The sequence below is a fragment of the Cynocephalus volans genome, chromosome 4 (genome assembly GCF_027409185.1).
Source record: "Cynocephalus volans isolate mCynVol1 chromosome 4, mCynVol1.pri, whole genome shotgun sequence".
NCBI lineage: Eukaryota > Metazoa > Chordata > Mammalia > Dermoptera > Cynocephalidae > Cynocephalus > Cynocephalus volans.
Window position 1 is genome coordinate 120444568 of NC_084463.1, and position 19772 is coordinate 120464339.

The 19772-nt window shown below is 36.1% G+C and overlaps 1 protein-coding gene across 3 annotated transcripts in view; it reads left to right on the plus strand.

Annotated features, from left to right (window-relative positions):
- The window catches only part of NELL1 (neural EGFL like 1), an 879285-nt gene that overhangs the window by 80928 nt on the left and 778585 nt on the right, over positions 1-19772 (plus strand). For all 3 annotated transcript variants that reach the window (XM_063094110.1, XM_063094111.1, XM_063094112.1), the window contains exon 3: positions 7557-7707. In XM_063094110.1, coding sequence (XP_062950180.1) covers positions 7557-7707 — 151 coding nt within the window. The remainder of the gene's footprint in view (positions 1-7556; positions 7708-19772) is intronic.

Consider the following 19772-nt stretch of genomic DNA (forward strand, 5'->3'; position numbering starts at 1 on the left):
GTATAGTTGTTTGAGTTCCTCAAAATTAATATTTTGTATATTAATCCCTTGTCAGATGTATTCTGTTCCATTGGTCTGTGCATCTGTTTTTATGCCAGGACCATGCTGTTTTGGTTACTATAGCTTTGTAGTATGGTTTAAAGTCAGGTAGCATTATGCCTCTGGCTTTATTTTTTTTTTGCTCAGGATTGCTTTGGCTATTCATGGTCTTTTGTTCTTCCATATGAATGTTAGGATTGTTTTTTCCAATTCTAAGAAAAATGTCATTGGAATTTTATGGGGATTGCATTGAATCTGTAGATCATTTTGGGTAGTATGGACGTTTTCACAGTGTTAATTCTTCCAATCCAAGAGCATGGGATTCCATCTTCTTTGTCCTCTTTAAGTGGTTTGTAGTTTTTGTCACAGAGATTTTTCACATCCTTGGTTAAATTTATTTGTAAGTATTTTATTTTTTTGGTGACTATTGTTAATGGGCTACCTTTCTTGATTTCTTTTTCTGCTAGTTCATTGTTGGAGTATAGAAATGCTACTGATTTTTGTGTGTTGATTTTGTTTCCTGCAACTTTGCTGTAATCATTTATTAACTAAGAGTTTTTTTTTTTTTTTTTTTTTTTTTTTGTAGAGTCTTTAGGCTGTTTTATATACAGGATCATGTCATCTGCAAACAGGGACAATTTGACCTCATCTTTTCTAATATGGATGCCATTTATTTCCTTCTCTTCCCTGACTGCTCTGGCTAGTACTTCCAACACTATGTTGAATAGGAGTGGAAAGAGTGGGCATTGTTGTCCTGTTCCTGTTCTTAAGGAAAAAGCTTTCAATTTTTCCCTGTTCAGGATGATACTGGCAGTGGGTTTGTTATATATGCCTTTGTGTTGATATACTTTCCTTCTATACCCAATTTATAGAGAGTCTTAATCATGAACAAATGTTGAATTTTGTCAAATCCTTTTTCAGCATGTATAGAGATGATGCTATGGTTTTGTCTTTGATTTATTGATGTGGTGTATCACATTTATTGATTTGTGTATGTTGAACCAACCTTGCATCCCTGGGATGAAGCCCACTTGATTATGGTGTATAATTTTATGTATGGGTTGCTGTATTCTATTAGCTAGTATTTTACTGACGATTTTTGCATCTATAGTCATCAAAGATATTGGCCAGAAGTTTCCCTTTTTTTGTTTTATTTTTGTCTGGTTTTGGTATCAGGGTGATTTTTGCTTCATAGAATGAGATTGGGAGAATGGCCTCTGTTTCAGTTTTTTGGAATAGTTTGTAGAGAATTGGTATTAATTCTTCTTTAAAGGTTTGGTAGAATTCTGCAGTGAAGCCATCCAGTCCTGGACTTTTCTTTGTTGGTAGACTATTGATAAAAGCTTCCATCTCTTTGATTGTTATTGGTCTGTTCAGATTTCTATGACTTCTTGGCTCAGTCTTGGTAGTTTGTGTGTGTCTAGAAATTTATCCATTTCCTTCAGATTTTCAAAATTGTTGGTGTGTAGTTGTATATAGCAGTCTCTAGAGATTCCTTATATTTCTGATGTATTGATTTTAATATTATTTTTTCATCTCTAATTTTTGTTATTTTGTTTTCTCTTTTCTTTTTTTCGTTAGCCTTGCCAATGGTTTGTCAATTTTATTGATCCTTTCAAAAGCCAACTTTTTTGTTTCATTGGTCTGTTGTATCATTTTTTGGGTTTCTATTTCATTTAGTTCTGTTCTGATCTTAATTATTTCTTTCCATCCACTAACTTTGGGTTTGGATTGTTCTTGTCCTTCTATTTTTTTAAGTTGATGTGTTAGGTTGTTTACTTGCCTTCTTTCCATTCTTCTGAAGTAAGCATTTGATGCAATAAACTTCCCCCTTAATAGTGCTTTTGCAGTATCCCACTGATTTTGATATGTTGTGTCATTATTTTCACTAGTTTCAATAAACGTCTTGATTTTCTGTTTAATTTCTTCTTGGACCCAGATATCATTAAGTAGAATGTTGTTTAATTTCCATTTATTTGTATAATTTCCAGAGTTTCATTTGTTATTGATTTCTAGTTTTAATCCATTGTGGTCTGAAAAAATACATGGAATAATTTCAATTTTTTTGAATTTGTTGAGACTTGATTTGTGACCTAACATGTGGTCTATCCTCGAGAATGTTTCATGTGCTGATGAAACATTGTGTAGATATCTGCCAAGTCGAATTGGTCTAAAGTTTTGTTTAGATCTTGTGTTTCTCTGTTGCTTTTTGCATAGATGATCTATCCAATGTTGAGAATGGGGTGTTCAGATCACCTGCTATTATGGTATTAGTGTCTATCTCTTTCTTTAGGTTTAATAGTGTTTGCTTTTTAAATCTGGCTGCTCTTATGTTGGGTGCCTATATATTTATGATTGTGATGCCCTTTTGTTGGATAGATTCTTTTATCATCAATTAGTGACATTCTTTATCTTATTTATGGTTTTTGGTTTAAAGTTTATTTTATCTGATATAAGAATAGCTATTTCAGCTCTTTTTTCATTTCTATTTTCATGGTATATCTTTTTCCACACTTTCACTCTTAGTCTATGTGTGTCTTTACTGGTGAGGTGGGTCTCTTGAAGGCAGCATATTGTTGGGTCCATCTTTTTAATCCAACCAGTCGGTCTGTGTCTTTTGAGTGGGGAATTCAATCCTTTTACATTAGAGTTATTATCAAAAGGTATTGATTTACTCCTGGCATTATATTGATTTTTGTTTGGATGCTTTAAATATCTTTTGTTCCTTTATTTCTGATTTACCGTTTGTCTTCTGTGTTTGTTGGTTTCTTGGAATAGTAGATAAACTTAGCAGGTATAGGGAGATATGTTTTCAATACCTTCTCCTTTTTCCTCCCCCTCTGGAAGACCCATAATTCAGATATTTGAGTGCTTAAGGTTGTCTGTTATCCCTCTTAGATTTTCTTCAAGTTTTTAAATTCTTTTTTCTTTCTTTTTTTTGTCTGCCTGTGTTATTTTGAACAAGCCATCTTCAAGGTCAGAAATTCTCTCTTCTGCTTTTTCTGGCCTGCTGGTTAAGGTCTTTGTTGCGTTTTTTATTTCATTGAATGAATCCTTCAGCTCCACAAGCTCTGCTACATTCATTTTCAGGGCATTGATTTCTCTGTGTATTTCCTCTTTCAGGTACTGTATACCTTTTCTAATTTTGTTGTGTTGTCTAATTGAGTCTTCTTTTATTTCATTTAGTTTCCATAGAATTGTTGCTCAAAATTCCTTACCAGTCATTTCAAGGACTTCCTCCTCTATAGGATCTAGAACTTGAGAGTTGTTATATTACTTTGGTGGTGTCATACTTTTCTGGTTTTTCATATTTCTGATATCTCTCCATTGGTGTTTAGTCATTGTGGCAGAGGCTATCACAGTCTACTTTTTCTACCCTGGTATGTTTGGCAATATTAGGGAGTTTTGTTGACACTCAGCTGCCTGTTGCTGCCTTGGGCCTGGGGGTTGGCAGCTGGGGCCTCTCTCAGGGGCAAGGACTCACCTGGTGTGGCCTTGATCCCATGTTGAGGGTGCCAGATCTCTGCGCCACTTCCTCAGAGCCCAGGGGTCAGTGGCTGGGGCCTCTCTTGGGGGTGGGAACTTACCTGGTGTGGCCTGGATCCCATGCTGTTTTTTATTTTTAGTTGATTCCATTTCTTCATCAAGTTTCTTGTTCTGCTTCTGTTTTGTTTTCCACATACCATTTAATTTTCTGTATGTGTTTTCTTTTGACTCCCTGAACATCTTTAGAGGATTATTCTGAATTCTCTGTCAGACATTTTATAAATCCACTATTGTTCTTGTTCATTTCTGGTGCTATGTCAGTTTCATTTGATGGTGTTATATTTCTTTGTTCTTTTTCAATCTTTGTGTCTTCATGTTGTTGCATGGGCATTTGAGGAGACAGCTACCTCTTTTAGGTTTTATAGGTATTCTTTGGTGGTATTAGACCTTTCCTGCTCAATGTCAGAACTTTGTATCTGGTTTGAGATTTTTTTTCCCACTCTGTTCTGTGGTGGATTAATAGCAACCACCACCACTTCAAAGCTGCACTGGATCTAATTTGCTGTCCTGTGGTTAATTCTGGGATTGGGAGAAACTTACTGCATGGACCAGAACTTGAACTCTGTGCCTTGCTGCTTTACTGTTGTGTCTCCGACTGGGTAAAACTCTTTGTGCAGACTAGATTTTAAATTTTGGCCTTTCCAACATTTGAACTTCCATGTCATGTAGGGTAACCAGAAATGCCACTGGGCTGTGTGGAAATTCTGGCCCTGGACTGAGTCTTTTCCACAAACTGTGCCCTCTGCAGTTCTATCTATTGTACTGACCAGTCTCCACTGTGTGGTGCCTGCACCATGGACGTCCGTTTTATGCCTGGCACTCAGAACTGTGGATACAACAATAAATAAATATGTATTCCTTCCTTCACGGAGCTTACAGTGTAATGGGGAAAAAAAGCAAGTAACATGAACAAGAAACATGAAACAAAATTGTGGTAAGTGATATAAGGAAATAAGAAACTGATCACAGTACTTACATTATGATGAATTATATGAAGAAAATAACCAGGGTTTTGTATTAGAAGAGACATTAATGGAGTGCCTGCTTTGGAGAGAGTGGCCAGGAGGTGGCACTTGCTTTGAGAGCTGAAGGACAAGGAGCCAAGCATGTGAGGAGGTGGTAGAAGAGCACTGTGGGCAGAGGGAAGAGTTCAAAGATCTGAGGCAGGAGTGGGCTTGGTGTGCTCTTTTAGAAACCAAGGAAAGGAGCATGTAATTGAGTGGGAGGGGTAGGAGAGAATCAGTTTGTGTGTGACTTTGCAGGCCATGCTAAAGGGACTATACTTTATTCTGTGAGCAGTGAAAAACCTTTGGAGGATTATAAGCAGGAGCCTGAAATGATTTGGATTTATGTTTTAAAAACAGCATGTTTGCTGCTATTTGGAGAATGGGGAAGAGAAGACAGTACGGAAGCAGGGAGACTGGTTAGGAAACTATTGGAGGTGTCCTGGGGAGCAGTGACAGTGGCTTGGATGAGAGTTGTAAGAATGAAGTTGGGAAGAAGTGGACAGATTCCAGATATGGGAGCCTATGACTTGCTCTTGAATTGGATATACAGGGTGAACAAATGAGAAAACCAAGGACAATTTCTAGTTTTTTTGGCTTGAGGAACTGATTGTTGCCATATACCAAGACTGGGAACTCTGGCCGGCCTGTGGCTCACTCGGGAGAGTGTGGTGCAGATAAGACTGGGAACTCTGGGAGAAAATTGAGGGTTGAGGGAGAGAATAAGAGCTCTGTTGTGTGCACATACAATTTGAAATACTTATTAGACATTTACATGGAGATATTAAGTAGGAAATTGAATATATTAATCTTCTGCTTAAGGGAGAGGTTAGTGTTGCAGATATAATAATTTGGAGGTCTTTGGCCATGGAGCTGGATGTTTTCACCAAGGGAGAATTGAGTGAGGGGTGAGGTCACCCATACCCAATGTGATATTCATACCCCTTTCTTCTGGGATCATTGCTGATTGCTCATGGACCTCTTTTCACCAGTCTCAAGCTTCAGAATCCTGCAACGAGCTCTCCAGGCAGCGACTACCAGTCATTTGATTCTTAATTGATGAATAAAGAAGGAAAAAGGAAAGAAGTAAACATATAAGTTAACCTTAAGAGGTAGACGTTTTTTTCTGGCACTAAATTCTAAGAGAAATTCAGTATTGGAATCTTTGCTTACCAGTGATGATGATAAAAACAATATTAAACATTTGCTAATACTCTCTAGTTTACAAAATGATTTGTTTGTACATTTAATAGATTTTGAATGTCATTCAAAGTCTTCTGCTGGGATTTTGTAGAAGGTACAGAAGCATTCTTTAAGTGGCGATCTTTTATCTCAGGCCTTGACAAAAGCTGACAGCATGCCACTTAAGAGTAAAGTAGTGGCAGCCGGGGCCGGCCCCATGGCTCACTTGGGAGAGTGCGGCGCTGGTAGCGCCAAGGCTGCAGGTTCGGATCCTATATAGGGATGGCCAGTGCTCTCACTGGCTGAGCGTGCTGCAGACCACACCAAGCCAGGGGTTACGATCCCCTTACAGGTTAAAAAAAAAAAAAAAAAAAAAAGAGTAAAGTAGCGAAGACCTTTCTTTGGGCAGAAAAGCTAGTGTCATGTGTGTAGGTTTTGTGCTGGCAGAGTGCTGTGCTTGGGTAGGATGCCTCCATGGTAGAGAACCAACATCACATTTTGCCATCTGTAGCCTAGACTTTTACAGCTAGAAAAGATTGTGGTGTTCTTTTCTGTGCTACAAACTCGAAGCAGCAATTCATGGAATTATTGACGGCTAAGTGGGGAGATCACTCAGTCCACCCCATCATTTTGCAGATGAGAAGACTGAGCCCCAAGGTGAAGAATTCAAGGGTTTCTTTTTAAAAAGCCGTTCTTTAGGATGAGAGTCCTCAAGATCCATCTACAAGTCTGTGATGTTGCTTGGGCAACACAGCCTGTGAAGTTCTATGGTTTTCAAAGGCTCCTCATGCAGCCCTGAAGAAATAACCCAGTAGTTATAGTACAGTCAGAGGAGATGTTAAGAATGTGAGAGGAGACCACTGAATACACCTTTGATGACCATTTATCATTTTCTGAATAGTCTTCTCTCACTTTGCTCCCTTGGTGCCTCTTTCTGATACCAAGAAATGTAGTGTAAAATAATGAGATAACACCCAGTTTATCATGACAAGGGGGAGTCTGAGTATAAAATAATGGATGTCTCTCATTATGCTGATGTTGGAGAAAGAAAGATTCCTGTCCAGGAGCAGGATTAGCTGGACTCACACACCTCTAAGCCTGCTGAATTAGTCTCAAGTTTAATAAATATTTCATGAGGAAAATCATCCATTGAATGTTTACAGAGAAATTCAAGGTACACTTATGTATCACAAGCATGCATTGCAGAGTTGTCTGGCATTATTAGCACTAGTAAATCTCTGCTAGGTACAAGGCAAGGACAAATTTTCTGGATGCATTGTGGGGAGAAGGAAACTGAGTCCATGGGAAAAGTAAAATTGGAGCCTGTGCATTTGGGTCTTGCTAGACCCAATATTCTCTGAATGTGGATCCCATTTATCTGACTGCCTCTCGCCTTATTTACAGCAACTTAATCTGTTTGCAGTGGGCTAAATTTCTCAGTGTCCCATCAAAATTCCTGACAGAAAATCTGTCTGGCCAATTGTGAACTTGTCAAAGTGCCAAGTAGGCACAATGACAGAGATAGCATTTCTGGGTTTTTCATGGAATGAATGTGGCTGTATGAAATGGTGAATGGCTCCTGAAAATGAAAACTATTAGTAGGAGGGGAAAATGAAAGATGCACTCTGGATTCTGTGGATATGGCATTTTTAACTGTGGCTCTTTCCTCCTCTTTCTTTTCGTGTTCCCTCTCCTCTTTCTCCTTCTATTTTTCTTTTCTATCTTTCTCGTTCTCCTTGCTCTTCTCCTCTCCTGCTTCTTCTGCTCTTCCCTCTTGACTTCTAGATATAGAAAGAGAGATCCATTCAGCCCCTCATGTGAGTGAGAAATTAATTCAGCTGTTCCGAAATAAGAGTGAATTCACCTTTTTGGCCACTGTACAGCAGAAGCCTTCGACTTCAGGAGTGATACTGTCCATTCGAGAACTGGAACACAGGTAAGAAAACTCTACTTTTAAGAATCTCCTTAGACTAATGGAGTCAACTTGCCTTAGGATTTAGGGATTATAGCTGCATGGAACACTTAGCTAGCTGAGGACTTTTTCTGCTGAACACATTAATAAATTTACGTTGCATTGAGAATTTACTTAGGCAAAGCGGCTTTCTTGTTTACTCTCCAGGGACAACCATGAGTATCTCTCTTGCTTATCTTCTGGTAGACTTTGTTCATATGAAACCACATTCTATCTTTCATATTTAGGTCATCAGGCAAGTTAGTTAGTTACATTTATAAAGTTTCAATAAACATTTGTTGTGTGTTTATGTGGGAGCTGTACTTGACACTGGGAATATTAAGGTAAATAGTACAGAATTTTTATTCCAAGAATCACATAAGATACTAGGGAAGATAAACAAATATATATTATGAAGTACTGTAGATGCAATGCTTTAAGTGTGTATTTAGGGAATAAAGGTAAGAGTGGTCAATTCTATTAAGGTTTGTGGTAGCCAAGAAAGGCTTCAGAAAGGATGACGGTTGTATAAGGAAAAAAAATGAGCAGATATTTGACAGGATGAATGGGAAGGAGGAAGGAATTGGGAAGAAGTTGCTGTGATTTTAAGGAATAAGTGGATGGGTAGGTGGTTGCAACATAAAAGTATGTGTGGGGAAGAGATGAGAGTTTGGGGCAGACAGTTTGGGGTGGGCAGTATTATAGAAGAATGTAGAAGCCAGATCATTGCAAAGCTTCAATGCTTTGTTGAAAAACTTGGACTAAAGTTCCATTAGGCAATGGGTTTTAAGTTATATAAATTCACACACACACACACAAACCCGGGGGGGGGGAAGAAGATATAACAACTACAATTATTTGAAGTTGATACGACAAGCAAACAGAAAGGACATTGTTGGGGGGGAGGGGGGGAGGGAGAAGGGAGGGACGTTTTGGTGATGGGGAGCAATAATCAGCCACAATGTATATCGACAAAATAAAATTAAAAAAAAAAAAAAAAGATCACTCTGTTATGGAATTCAACCCTTTTAATATAGGATTTTTAGTTCAAGGAAGATCATGCTGTTATGGAGTTTGAAGTAATGCTTATTGTGTAACCTAAACAATTTTATTTTTAACACCAACTTCCTTGTATTAGTACATTGAAAATATCTACGAAGTACCTACTCTGTTCTAGGTGCTATACCAGGTTTTGTGGGGAAATCAAAGAAACAAAATCTTCCAAGGACTTACGGTGGGAAACAAGGCATAAAAAGCTAAAGAATAAAAAAGAGCAACTAATAAATCGTAGAGTAGTGTTTCAAGGTAGTGTGCAGCTAATTTCAAAATTATGTAAAGGTGTTAAATTCACTGAATCCAGTCATTAGGTCAGTGGTTAAGGAAGATCACAAAGAGAGGGCATATCAAGCAGGAGAAACAATGTGCAGTCACAGAGGTGAGGAGAGAAGTAGGAAAATGAGATTTTTGTGGGGGATGAGGGGGTGGGTGAATAGACCAATTTGGCTGGAGCAGAGGGTTGTCTATGCATAGTTTCAGCAGTTGTGAGCATCAGCAGTTCTGTCTCTTTTTCATGGTTAAGTTTGCTCTCCACCTCAAAGGGATGTGACACACCCTGATCCTTTTGTGGGGATATTGTCAGCATCATGAGCTGTTTCTGAATAAGCTCAGAGAAAGTGAGGTGATGTATGTGTCTGTGAGAGATGTGGGTTAGTTCGAAGTGTTCTGTGTGCTGGGAGAGGGTACAGGTATGCATTTTCCAAGAGTCGAATGTCAAGCCAAGTCTCAGCTTCACAATCATGGAAAGATTGTGTCCTTGCTCCATTGGCCTTGTGGGGTTGGATGTGAGACTTCATTGTTATAAAGGCCATACAAATGTCCAAGAGTAGAATGTAGATCTTCAAGATACTTCTCAATGGATGCAGAAGAGAGCTTCCCAAAGGTGAGAAGTATGTGAAACACCTGCTATTGTAGTAGAAAGAGCACAGGCTTCAGAGTCAAGGCTGAGGGAGGCTATAGTTCCAGTTCTAGCTTTATGACACCAGCTATTTAACCTCAGTTTTCTTGTCTGTAAAATGTGGGTGACAATCTATTTTTCAGGGTTGCTGTAAGGATGAAAAAAGATAGTGCATGTGAGTAGCCATTCCTTAACAAATATACATTTCTTCTCCTTGTTGAAGTATAAGCCTCAAAACTATTTGCTGGGTTTCTCTTTTGGAATTAAAAAAATATTTTACTTTAGAAAAGGTTTTTTAAAACTTGTTTTTTCCACACCTGCAACAGATGTTGCCATGTCTGAGGCTGTCTTCTCTTACACCTCTAGCAGGTTTCTTAGAACCACAGGATGACTGAATGAAGAGTCATCTGGTCATTTTTTATTGTAAAAGGAACATCTCAGGTCTTGACTCAAACAAAATAAATATGAAGAAATAGAAAACAGATCCCATCCCCCTCTGGATTTTATGGTGTCCTCCTCCAAGCTTAGTCCAATGAAGACTAGGTATAAAAGACTGTGGATCTATAATGCATTGGCTATGGGTAGTACAGAAGACCTGGTTTCCACTCTTGAGGAGATTAAAATCTAGTTAAGGAGACTCAGTGTGCAAAAAAAATAGAGAGGAATATATTGTAGTGCATATTTAGGAATTAGGTTGTTTATAATCCCCCCAAAATGTTCCCATCTGCAGTAAGTGAGAATCTCCCATCATTTTCAGGTTCCTCTTATTATTTATTAGTAGAACAGTGTCTAGAGGACCAAATTGTCCTGTAGACATTTGGCATAGACATTTGATCTGTCGTATAAAATGACCAAGGATTTGGGGCCCTTTGTTCAATAGCATAGGATTCAGGTATCTCATGGATAGACTGTTGGCTGGAAAGTCAGACACTCGGATTCTTTTTGTGGTTCTTTCTTGTGTGATCCTGATTGTATCACTTATGATCTAGATGAATTAAATATGTATTTGCCACAATTGGGATATGATGGACATTATTAGATTCCTAACAGAGTTGTACATTCATCACCACAATCAATTTTAGAAATTTTCATTACCCCAAAAAGAAATTTCATACTTAGCCATCACTCCTAATCTCCCTAAGTGTCCTCTAGCATTAGGCAACTACTGATCTACTTTCTGGTCTCTATAGATTTGCCTATTCTGGTCATTTCATATAAATGCAAGTACATACTATGTGGTCCTTTGTGATTAGCTTCTCTCTCATAGGATAATGTTTTCAAGGCTCATTCATGTTGTAGCTTATGTCAGTATTTCATTTCTTTTTACTGCAGAATAATATTACATTATTTGGATGTAACACATTTTATTTTTCCATTCATCAGTTGGTGTGCATTTGAATTATTTCTACCTTTTGGTTATTACTAATAATGCTGTTGTGAACACTCATGTATGAGTTTTTATGAGGATATCTTTTTATTCTCTTGGGTATATGCCTAGGAGTGGAATTGCTGGATCAAGTGGAAACTCTATGTTTAACTATTTGAGGAACTGCCAGACTGTTTTCCAAAGTGACTACGCATTTTACATTTCTATCAGCAGCATATGAGGGTTCTAATTTCTCCACATCCTTGTCAAAACTAGTTGTTTTCTTTTGGATTATAGCCCTCCCAGTGGGTGTGAAGTGATATTAAGGTTTTGAGTTCTATTTGTGTGATGGCAAATGATGTTGAGTATCTTTTCATGTGCTTATTGGCTGTTTATCTTCTGAACATTTGAAGAAATGTTTATTCAGATCATTTGACCATTTTTAATTGGGTTAGTTGTCATTTTATGATTGATTTATAATAATTCTTTGTATTACAGATGCAAGTCCATTATCAGGTATAGGATTAACAATTTTTATTCCCATTCTCTTGATTGTTTCTTCATTTTCTTGGTGGTGTCCTTATGCACAAAAGTTTTAAAATTTGATGATCGCAGTTTATTCATTTTGTTGTTGTTATTTGTGCTTTTGGTGTCATATTTAAGAAACCATTCCCTAATCCAAAGCCATGAAGATTTACTCCTCCGATTTGTTTTAAAAGTTTTATAGGGTTAGTTCTTACATTTAGCTCTTGACATATTTTGAGTGAATTTTTGTATGTGGTGTGAGGTAGGGGTCCAACTTTATTCTTTTGCACGTGGGTACCTAGTTGTCCCAGTACCATTAATTGAAGACTATTTTTTTTTTATTTGCAGTGAATTAACTTGGCACCCTTGTTGAAGATTAGTTAACCATAAATGTGAGGGTTTATTTCTGGACTTTGTATTCTATTTTAGTGATCTATATGTCTATCCTTATGGCAATGCTGTATCCTTATTGTAGCTTGGTAGTAAGTTTTGAAATTTCAAAAGTCTTCCAACTTTGTACTTCACTTCAAGATTGTTTTGGTTATTCCAGTTTTCTTAAATTTCCATATGAATTTTAGGACCAGTTTGTCAATTTCTGCAAAAACTTCAGCTGGGATTTTGACAGGGAATATGTAGAATCCATAGATCAATTTGGAGGAGTATTGATCATCTAATCCATGGACATGGATATCTTTCTATTTATTTAGGTCTTCTTTAATTTCTCTTAACTTTTTTTCTTTTTCCAGTTTTCAGAGAGTAAGTTTTTCACAGATATTGTTAATTTATTTCTAAATATGTTATTTTATTTTTGATGCTATTGTAAATGGATTTATTTTCTTAATTTTATTTTTTGGTTTCTCATTGCTACTGTATAGAAATGCAATTGATTTTTGCATATTGACCTGTATCCTTCAACCTTGTTAACAACCTCATTTATTAGTTCTAATGGTTTTTTAGTAGATTCCTTATGAGTTTTCTTTTAAGTTTTAAAAATGTTTATTTTGTTAGATTTTGGTGCAGCATAATACTAAGCTTTGTGAAACTTCTTTTATAGCATTTTATCTTTTTCTGTATGTTGTGAAATATTCATATAGAATGGGGATCAACTGTTTCCTTTTTAAAAAAGGAATTTGTTCATTTTTTAAATTTAAATATATTGATTATACATATTAATGGGGTATAGACATATTTTAATACATGTATGCAATGTGTAATGATCAAATTAGGGTAGTTAGAAAATTTATCGTCACAAAAATTTATTGTTTCCTTGTAATGAGAACATTTGGGTTCCTCTCTTCTAGCCCTTTGGGGACATGCCATAAATTATTGTTATTTATACATGCCTAGCACTACTGTATACCACTAGAACTTATTTTGTTCAGACCAATGTCTTGGAATGTTTCTCCTATGTTTTCTTCTAGTAGTTTTATAGTTTCAGGTCTTGCATTTAAGTCTTTAATCTATTTTGAGTTGATTTTGGTGTATGGTGAGAGATAGGGATCTAGTTTCTTTCCTCTGCAAGTGGATATCCAGTTTTCCCAGCACCATTTATTGAAGAGGCTGTCCTTTCCCCATTATATATTCTTAGCACCTTTGTCAAAGATCAATTGGCTTTAGAGATGTGGATTTATTTTTGGGCTCTCTATTATGTTCCATTGTCTGTTTTTATGCTAGTATCATGCTGTTTTGATTGCTTAGCTTTGTAGCATATTTTGAAGTCAGGTAGTGTAATGCCTCCAGCTTTGTTCTTTTTGCTCAGGATTGCTTTGGCTATTTGGGGTCTTTTGTGATTCCATATAATTTTAGGATTGTTTTTTATTTCTGTGAAGAATGTCATTGGTATTTTGGTGGGATTGTATTGGATCTGTAGACCATTTTGGGTAGTATGGTCGCTGTGTTAGTTCACTTTGCATTGATATAACAGAAATACCTGAGACTGGGTAATTTATAAGGAAAAGAGGTTAATTTGCCCTACGATTCTGGGACAGCTGTATCTGGCATAGGTCTCAGGCTGCTTCTACTCATGGCAGAAAGTGGCAGTAGCTGGTGGGTATGAGCAGATCACTTGGTGAGAGGAAGCAAGAGAGAGAGAGAGAGTAGGTACCAGGGTCCCATAAACAACTAGCTAATAGGAACTAATAGGGCAAGAACTCATTCATTACTCCCCCCCACCTAGGTAGAGCACTAATCCATTCATGAGGGATCCACCCCCATGACTCAATCAGTTTCCAACACTGCCACATTGGGAATCAAATTTCCACATAAGTTTTGGAGGAGACAACACATCCAAACTCCATCAGTCACTTTGACTATATTAATTCTTTCAATCCATGAACATGGACTATCTTTCCATTTTTTGGTGTCCTTTTAAATTTCTTTCATCTGTGTTTTGTAGTTTTCATTGCAGAGATCTTTTACCTCCTTATTTCTAGGTATTTTGTTTTCTGTAACAATTTAAAATGGGATTGCTTTCTTGATTTATTTTTCATCTAGTTCATTGTTGGTGTATAAAAACCTAATTTATTAGTTCTAATAGTTTTCTAGTGGATTCCTTAGGAGTTTTCTGTATAAGATCATGTCTTCTGTAAATAGAGATAGTTTTATTTCTTCCTGTTCTACTTGGATGCCCTTCCTTCCTTCCTTCCTTCCTTCCTTCCTTCCTTCCTTCCTTCCTTCCTTCCTTCCTTCCTTCCTTCTTTTTCTTTTCTTTTTTTTTTTGCCTAATTGCCATGGCTGGAAGTTCCACTACATGCTGAATAGAAGTGGTGAGAGCAGACATCCTTGTATTTTTTCCGTTTTTAGGGGGAAAGCTTTCAGTTTTCACCGTGAAGCATGTTAGCTGTGGGTTTTCAGAGATGCTCTTAATCAGGTTGGGGAAGTTCTCTTCTTTTTGTAGATGTTCTTTATCAGGTTGAGGAAGTTCCATTTTGTTCCTAGTTTATTCAGTGTTTTTATTATGAAAGGGTGTTGAATTTTTTCACATGCTATTTCTGCACCTCTTGAGGTGATAATGTAGTTTTAATCTTTTATTCTATTGATGTAGTGTATTAACCTAATTGATTTTTGGATGTTATACCAAGCTTGTATTTTTGGGATAAATTCCACTTGGTCATGCTGTATAACCTTTTTTCTATATTGTACATTTGATTTGATAGTTTATTGTTGAGGATTTTTGTATCTATACTCATGAGGAAGATATTGTCTACACTCTTCTTTCCTTTAATGTTTTCATCTGGCTTTAGTATCATAGTTTTAGCTGATTTTTAAACTACGTGGAGTAGCTTTTTGTTTTTTTGGGTTTTTTTTGGCTAACATTTGCTAATTGCACACTGTGTGCCAGGCACTAGTTTTTATTTTTTTTCTTTTAAATCATCTACTTTGATTTGTTAGGTCTAGAATTTTATAATTTAAATATATTGATGATGAATATGCTAGTTACCCATATTTGATCAGCACACATTGTATACATGTACTGAAATATAACTCTGTACTCCATAAATATGTACAATAAATTTTAAAAAATTAAAATTTTTTTCTCTTAAATTTCAATATTTATACCAGCTATTTCTTTTCCTTGTTTTATGATATTGGCTAGAATCTCCACCACAGTGGTAAGTAATGTATAAGCAGATTAAAAGTCCTCATTAAAGTTAGAAAGAAGAGAGCAGACAATCATTTTTTCTTTGTGACTTTAATATGTTCCTTTTATATTTTTAATATAATGTCTGGTAACAATTTTAATTTCTATCTATCTAATCATCATGTAAATAAAATTTAATTTTATTCCCGAATTACAGAAAGACCAAAAATCATGAATAGGTATTAAATTTTATTAAATATCTCTTCAGTGTGCCATTTGAGATAATTTTGTGTTTTTCCTCTCTTATCTATTAACATAATTAATTACATTAATAAATCCATAATATCGAACAATTTCTGAATCCTTGAATGAACACATTAACTGATGTTTTATTTAGTATTTTTGCATCAAGAAATAATAATAATAGCAATATTAATAAAAATAGTGGTACAGTAGCTTACACTATTTTGAGCACTTTTAAAAATAAGTGCTAGATATTGTTTTAAATACTTACATGTTTTAAACATGTTTCAACTCATTTAATAAGTGAGATTCAATAGATTTTTCTGTGTATGTGAATTAATTTGAGGCTTTCTGAAAATTTTCAATTCTCTGGACTGGTCTAAAAATATAGAAAATACCTCTTCCATAAATATTTTTCGTAGAATTAGCCTGAAAATAATTAAATGTAAATATAATTAGAAAAGGACATAAAATATTTTGTATAGCAAATATTTGGGCTAATAATTTTTTTTTGGAGAGGCTGGGAAATCTTTTATTATTGGAAATGTTCATTTTCCATTTCTTTTATTGTATAATTCTATTTAATTAACTTTAAGCTCTTTCAGATCCATTTTACATTTTTTAGAAAATCATATATTTCATTGAGATTTGCATTTTTTGTTAATAGTTGGACATTATGTTCTCTTTTATGTAATACAATTTTTATATTTGTAATTATATGTTTTTTAATTTCTAATGTGAGATATATGTGTTTCATTCTTTTTTTCTTGTCCAGGCTCATCATGGGATTGTGTAATTTATTGGTCTTTTTAATGAGGTGGTTCTTGGTTTTATTGGTCAGGTCTCCTGTTTTTCATTTCAAATTCATTGATTTCTGCTTCTTACCTTCTTTTGGATCATCTTGTTGGTACTTTAACTAGCTTTTTAAACATTTAGTTCATTATTTTGTGCTTACTAGTAAAATCACTGAAGGCTTTCTATATTCTTGTGAATATTGCTTTGAATATGTCCATTGATATTTCTATGTACTGTTTTCATTTTCTGTACTTTTCTATAGCTTTTAATTTCAGTTTGACTTTCTCTTTGACCATAGTTAGAGAACCATTTAAAAATTCAAAAATGATTAGATTAAAAGCTACTTAATAGGTAATTTCTGGTTTTATTGTTAATTGAGGACATAAAATATGTGCTATAAGATTTTTAGATTTTTGAGTATGCTAAAATCTTTTTCTGGTGATCTTCGGCATTTTCAATATTTTTAATTTTGTGGGCCACATTTTAAAACAATGCATAGTTTTTGCAGGCGTATAGATACCAACAGACACACAGTTTTATATGTAGCATCTTTCAGTTGTGTTACCTTCTGTGTGTTTATTTATTTATTTTCAGCTCTAACCATGCTTTCTGAGAGAGGCAGGTTAATAGCTTCTATTGCAATTAGAACTTTGTTATGGTCTCTTTGGATAGGTTTAAGGGCCAGGCCTGGAAATGTCATGCATTACCTGCACCTCATTTCATTGACTAGTACTGTGAAACTCAGTCTAGCAGTGTGCCAAGGACAAGAGAACATGGATATTGGAATAACTAGGCAGTCTGTATGTTGATTGGCTGTGACTTTTGTGAAGATTAGAAGTACTTGTAAAACATCTAACACAGTGCTTGGCACACCATAGAAACTCAATTTAAAAAAGCCATAATGGTGACAACAATGATGATGATGATGTTCAGGTGGAAATTTGGTGCTGAGGAAAGACAGGATGCTGAAGAAGACCCAGATGAGAAAACAGTCATTTCCCCCTAGTTCAGCGGTTAAAGGAAAATAGTGACTATTCTCCAAACCTTTTGGTAATGTTCAATTTACAGACAAAAGTCACCTTTGCTGATGAAGCTCAATGGGGGAGCTGCATTTGGGATATGAACACCCTCCCTAGCCATCATGTGTACCACAGGAAGTAATCATCCACTGCCTTTTCCAAAGCTGTCAGCCAGAGAAACTTCATTTAATGTTTCGGAAATTGCTGTTTCCAATTTCTTCTAGGCTTCTGGCTACTTTCAGGCAGGGCCATTACTGAATTAATGGTACAAGAGTTCATTCAGTGTCTGAGTTCCCTTCCAGCCAAAGGCAGGCATCTCTCTCACCTGATGGGAACCCCGCAGCCAGAGGTAGAACATTTGGGAGACTGTGATTCCTTAAATTAAGAGTGAACTTCTTGGTAAAGCAATATCTGGAAATTCCCTAGGTAACTGAGCCAATTGAGTTTGCATGGATATCTTAAGTGGGTATATGAAACGGAAAACTTAAATATAAAGACTACAGAAAAAGCACCTGGAGTTAGTAATTGAAATAGGCTCTTTTACTTAATGGAATGGATACTCTGTTATTAATTTTAATCTATATTTCTAACGTGATGGATTTTTTTTTATAGTACCAATAGAGCACATTGGAAGAGCAACAAAAATAAATCTGCCTTGCTGAACTATCTTAATGACATTGCAGATTTAGTGTTTATTTTTTTCTGATTCAAATGTGTTAATATAGAGCTTTGTTAAAATGAAAAGCTTAATTAACACAGATTAAATCTAATTGAACATTCTGCCAGTGTATGCAACTCTATAAGATATAATGGTAAATCTTCTGTTTTCAATTTTATTCCTAAATTATAGATAAAATTAAATCTAACCATAATTAGATGGGAAGCTGAAAGCTAGGGATCTATGAAAAAGCTTCCTTCAGAATACTTCTATGAGGAGAAGAAGAAGACATTTTTGTTTCCTAAGGAGGCATCTCCTTTTTTTAAACACAAATTTTGCATTTCAAAAGATACTCTTCAGTTTTCTGAGATCTCCTGATGGAAAGAACTTTGCATGTGATGCCAGATAGACCTGGGTTCAACTCCCTGCTATACCAATTGCTAGGTATGGGAACTTTTACAACAGTCATTCAGTCATCTCAGTCTCCATGTCCTTCCATGTAAAGCGAAGGTGTCAGTTACCACATCATGAAGTTATGGGGAGGATTCAGCAAGAGCACTTAGATGAACAGTTCCTCAGACATCTCTCACATCAAGGCACTTGATCAGTGTCATTTCCCTGTTTCTCCTCACGGCTTCTTTAGACATTTCCTAATTCCTTCTCAAATTCTTCAGAAGAGAAGAAGGTAGATATTGGGATCTTCCCACTGTTAAAATAGTAATGAGAGGAGTTTCCAGAAGCGTGTTACATGGTTTGGTGAAGCCAGCCTAAGAAAAACCTTTTTCCTTGGGTGATTAAACTTAAAAGTTTAATTCTTTTCTCAATCAGATACAGCATGAGGCTTGTATTATAGAAAAGTAGATTATTTCAATTGTTAAATAACTTCATTTTGGAAGAAAGGAAGTAATTTGAAATCTATCCATACTGCTTTTGAAGTATGCAGACAGTTCTCTATAATTTAAACAAATATAGGGTGCCAATAACCGGAGAGAATTTAGATTTAGAACTATGATCCTAGTAGACTGTAAGGCCCATTTTCAACGTCATTCAGGAAATAATAATGTAAACATACCAAATACTGTGTGGTGATAGATGCTGAGCTGCAATTTTGAAGCATACAGGAATGGCGACAGTTAATTAGGAAAACACCGTAAATTATGATTAATGCTCTGATAGTAGGAATACAGAGAGCAGGGCACCCTAGCTCACCCAAAAGGAGTTGCAAAGTCTTCTCACTGAGAGATATGCTTAATAGACTAACTGGGAGTATAAGTAGAGATCAGCCACGAGAAGATGAATGGAAGCAGGTTCTGGATGCTGCATGAGTGAAGGGCTGAGAGGCGAGAGATCATGATGCATTAAAAGAACTGAAGAAAAATTCAGTGTTATTGGAGAGTAGGGAGAGCATAGGTAGGGAAGAAGGAGCAAGGTGTGTCAAGAAGCGAACCTGAAGAGGCAGGCAAGAGGCCAGATTGTGAATGGCTTTGTAAGCAATGAACAGGGGTTTAGCTTTTATGTCAAGGGCAATGAGGAGCCATGGAAGGGATTTAAGTGCAGGTGGGGTGGTGTGGTTAGATTTATGTTTTAGAAAGATCCCACTGGCTGTTGAATAGAGAATGGCATGAAGGGGGCAAGATTGAAAACAGAAAGCCAGTTAGGAGGTTGTTGCAGTTGTCTAGAATCTACACCCTAGATAAGAGAACAGGGTCTTGAACTAGGTCAGATCATGGTGACGCAGATGGAGAGAAGGTGATTAACTCAGGAGTGGATTGAATGTAGTTTTGTATGGAATGGTGGGGGTGGAGAGGGAGGAATTCAGGATGATGCCCAGGTTCTGGGCTACTTGGAGTTACTGTGCTCTGAGAAGGAAGGGTGGGGTAGTCTTTTTAAAAATTTATTTATTTATTTAT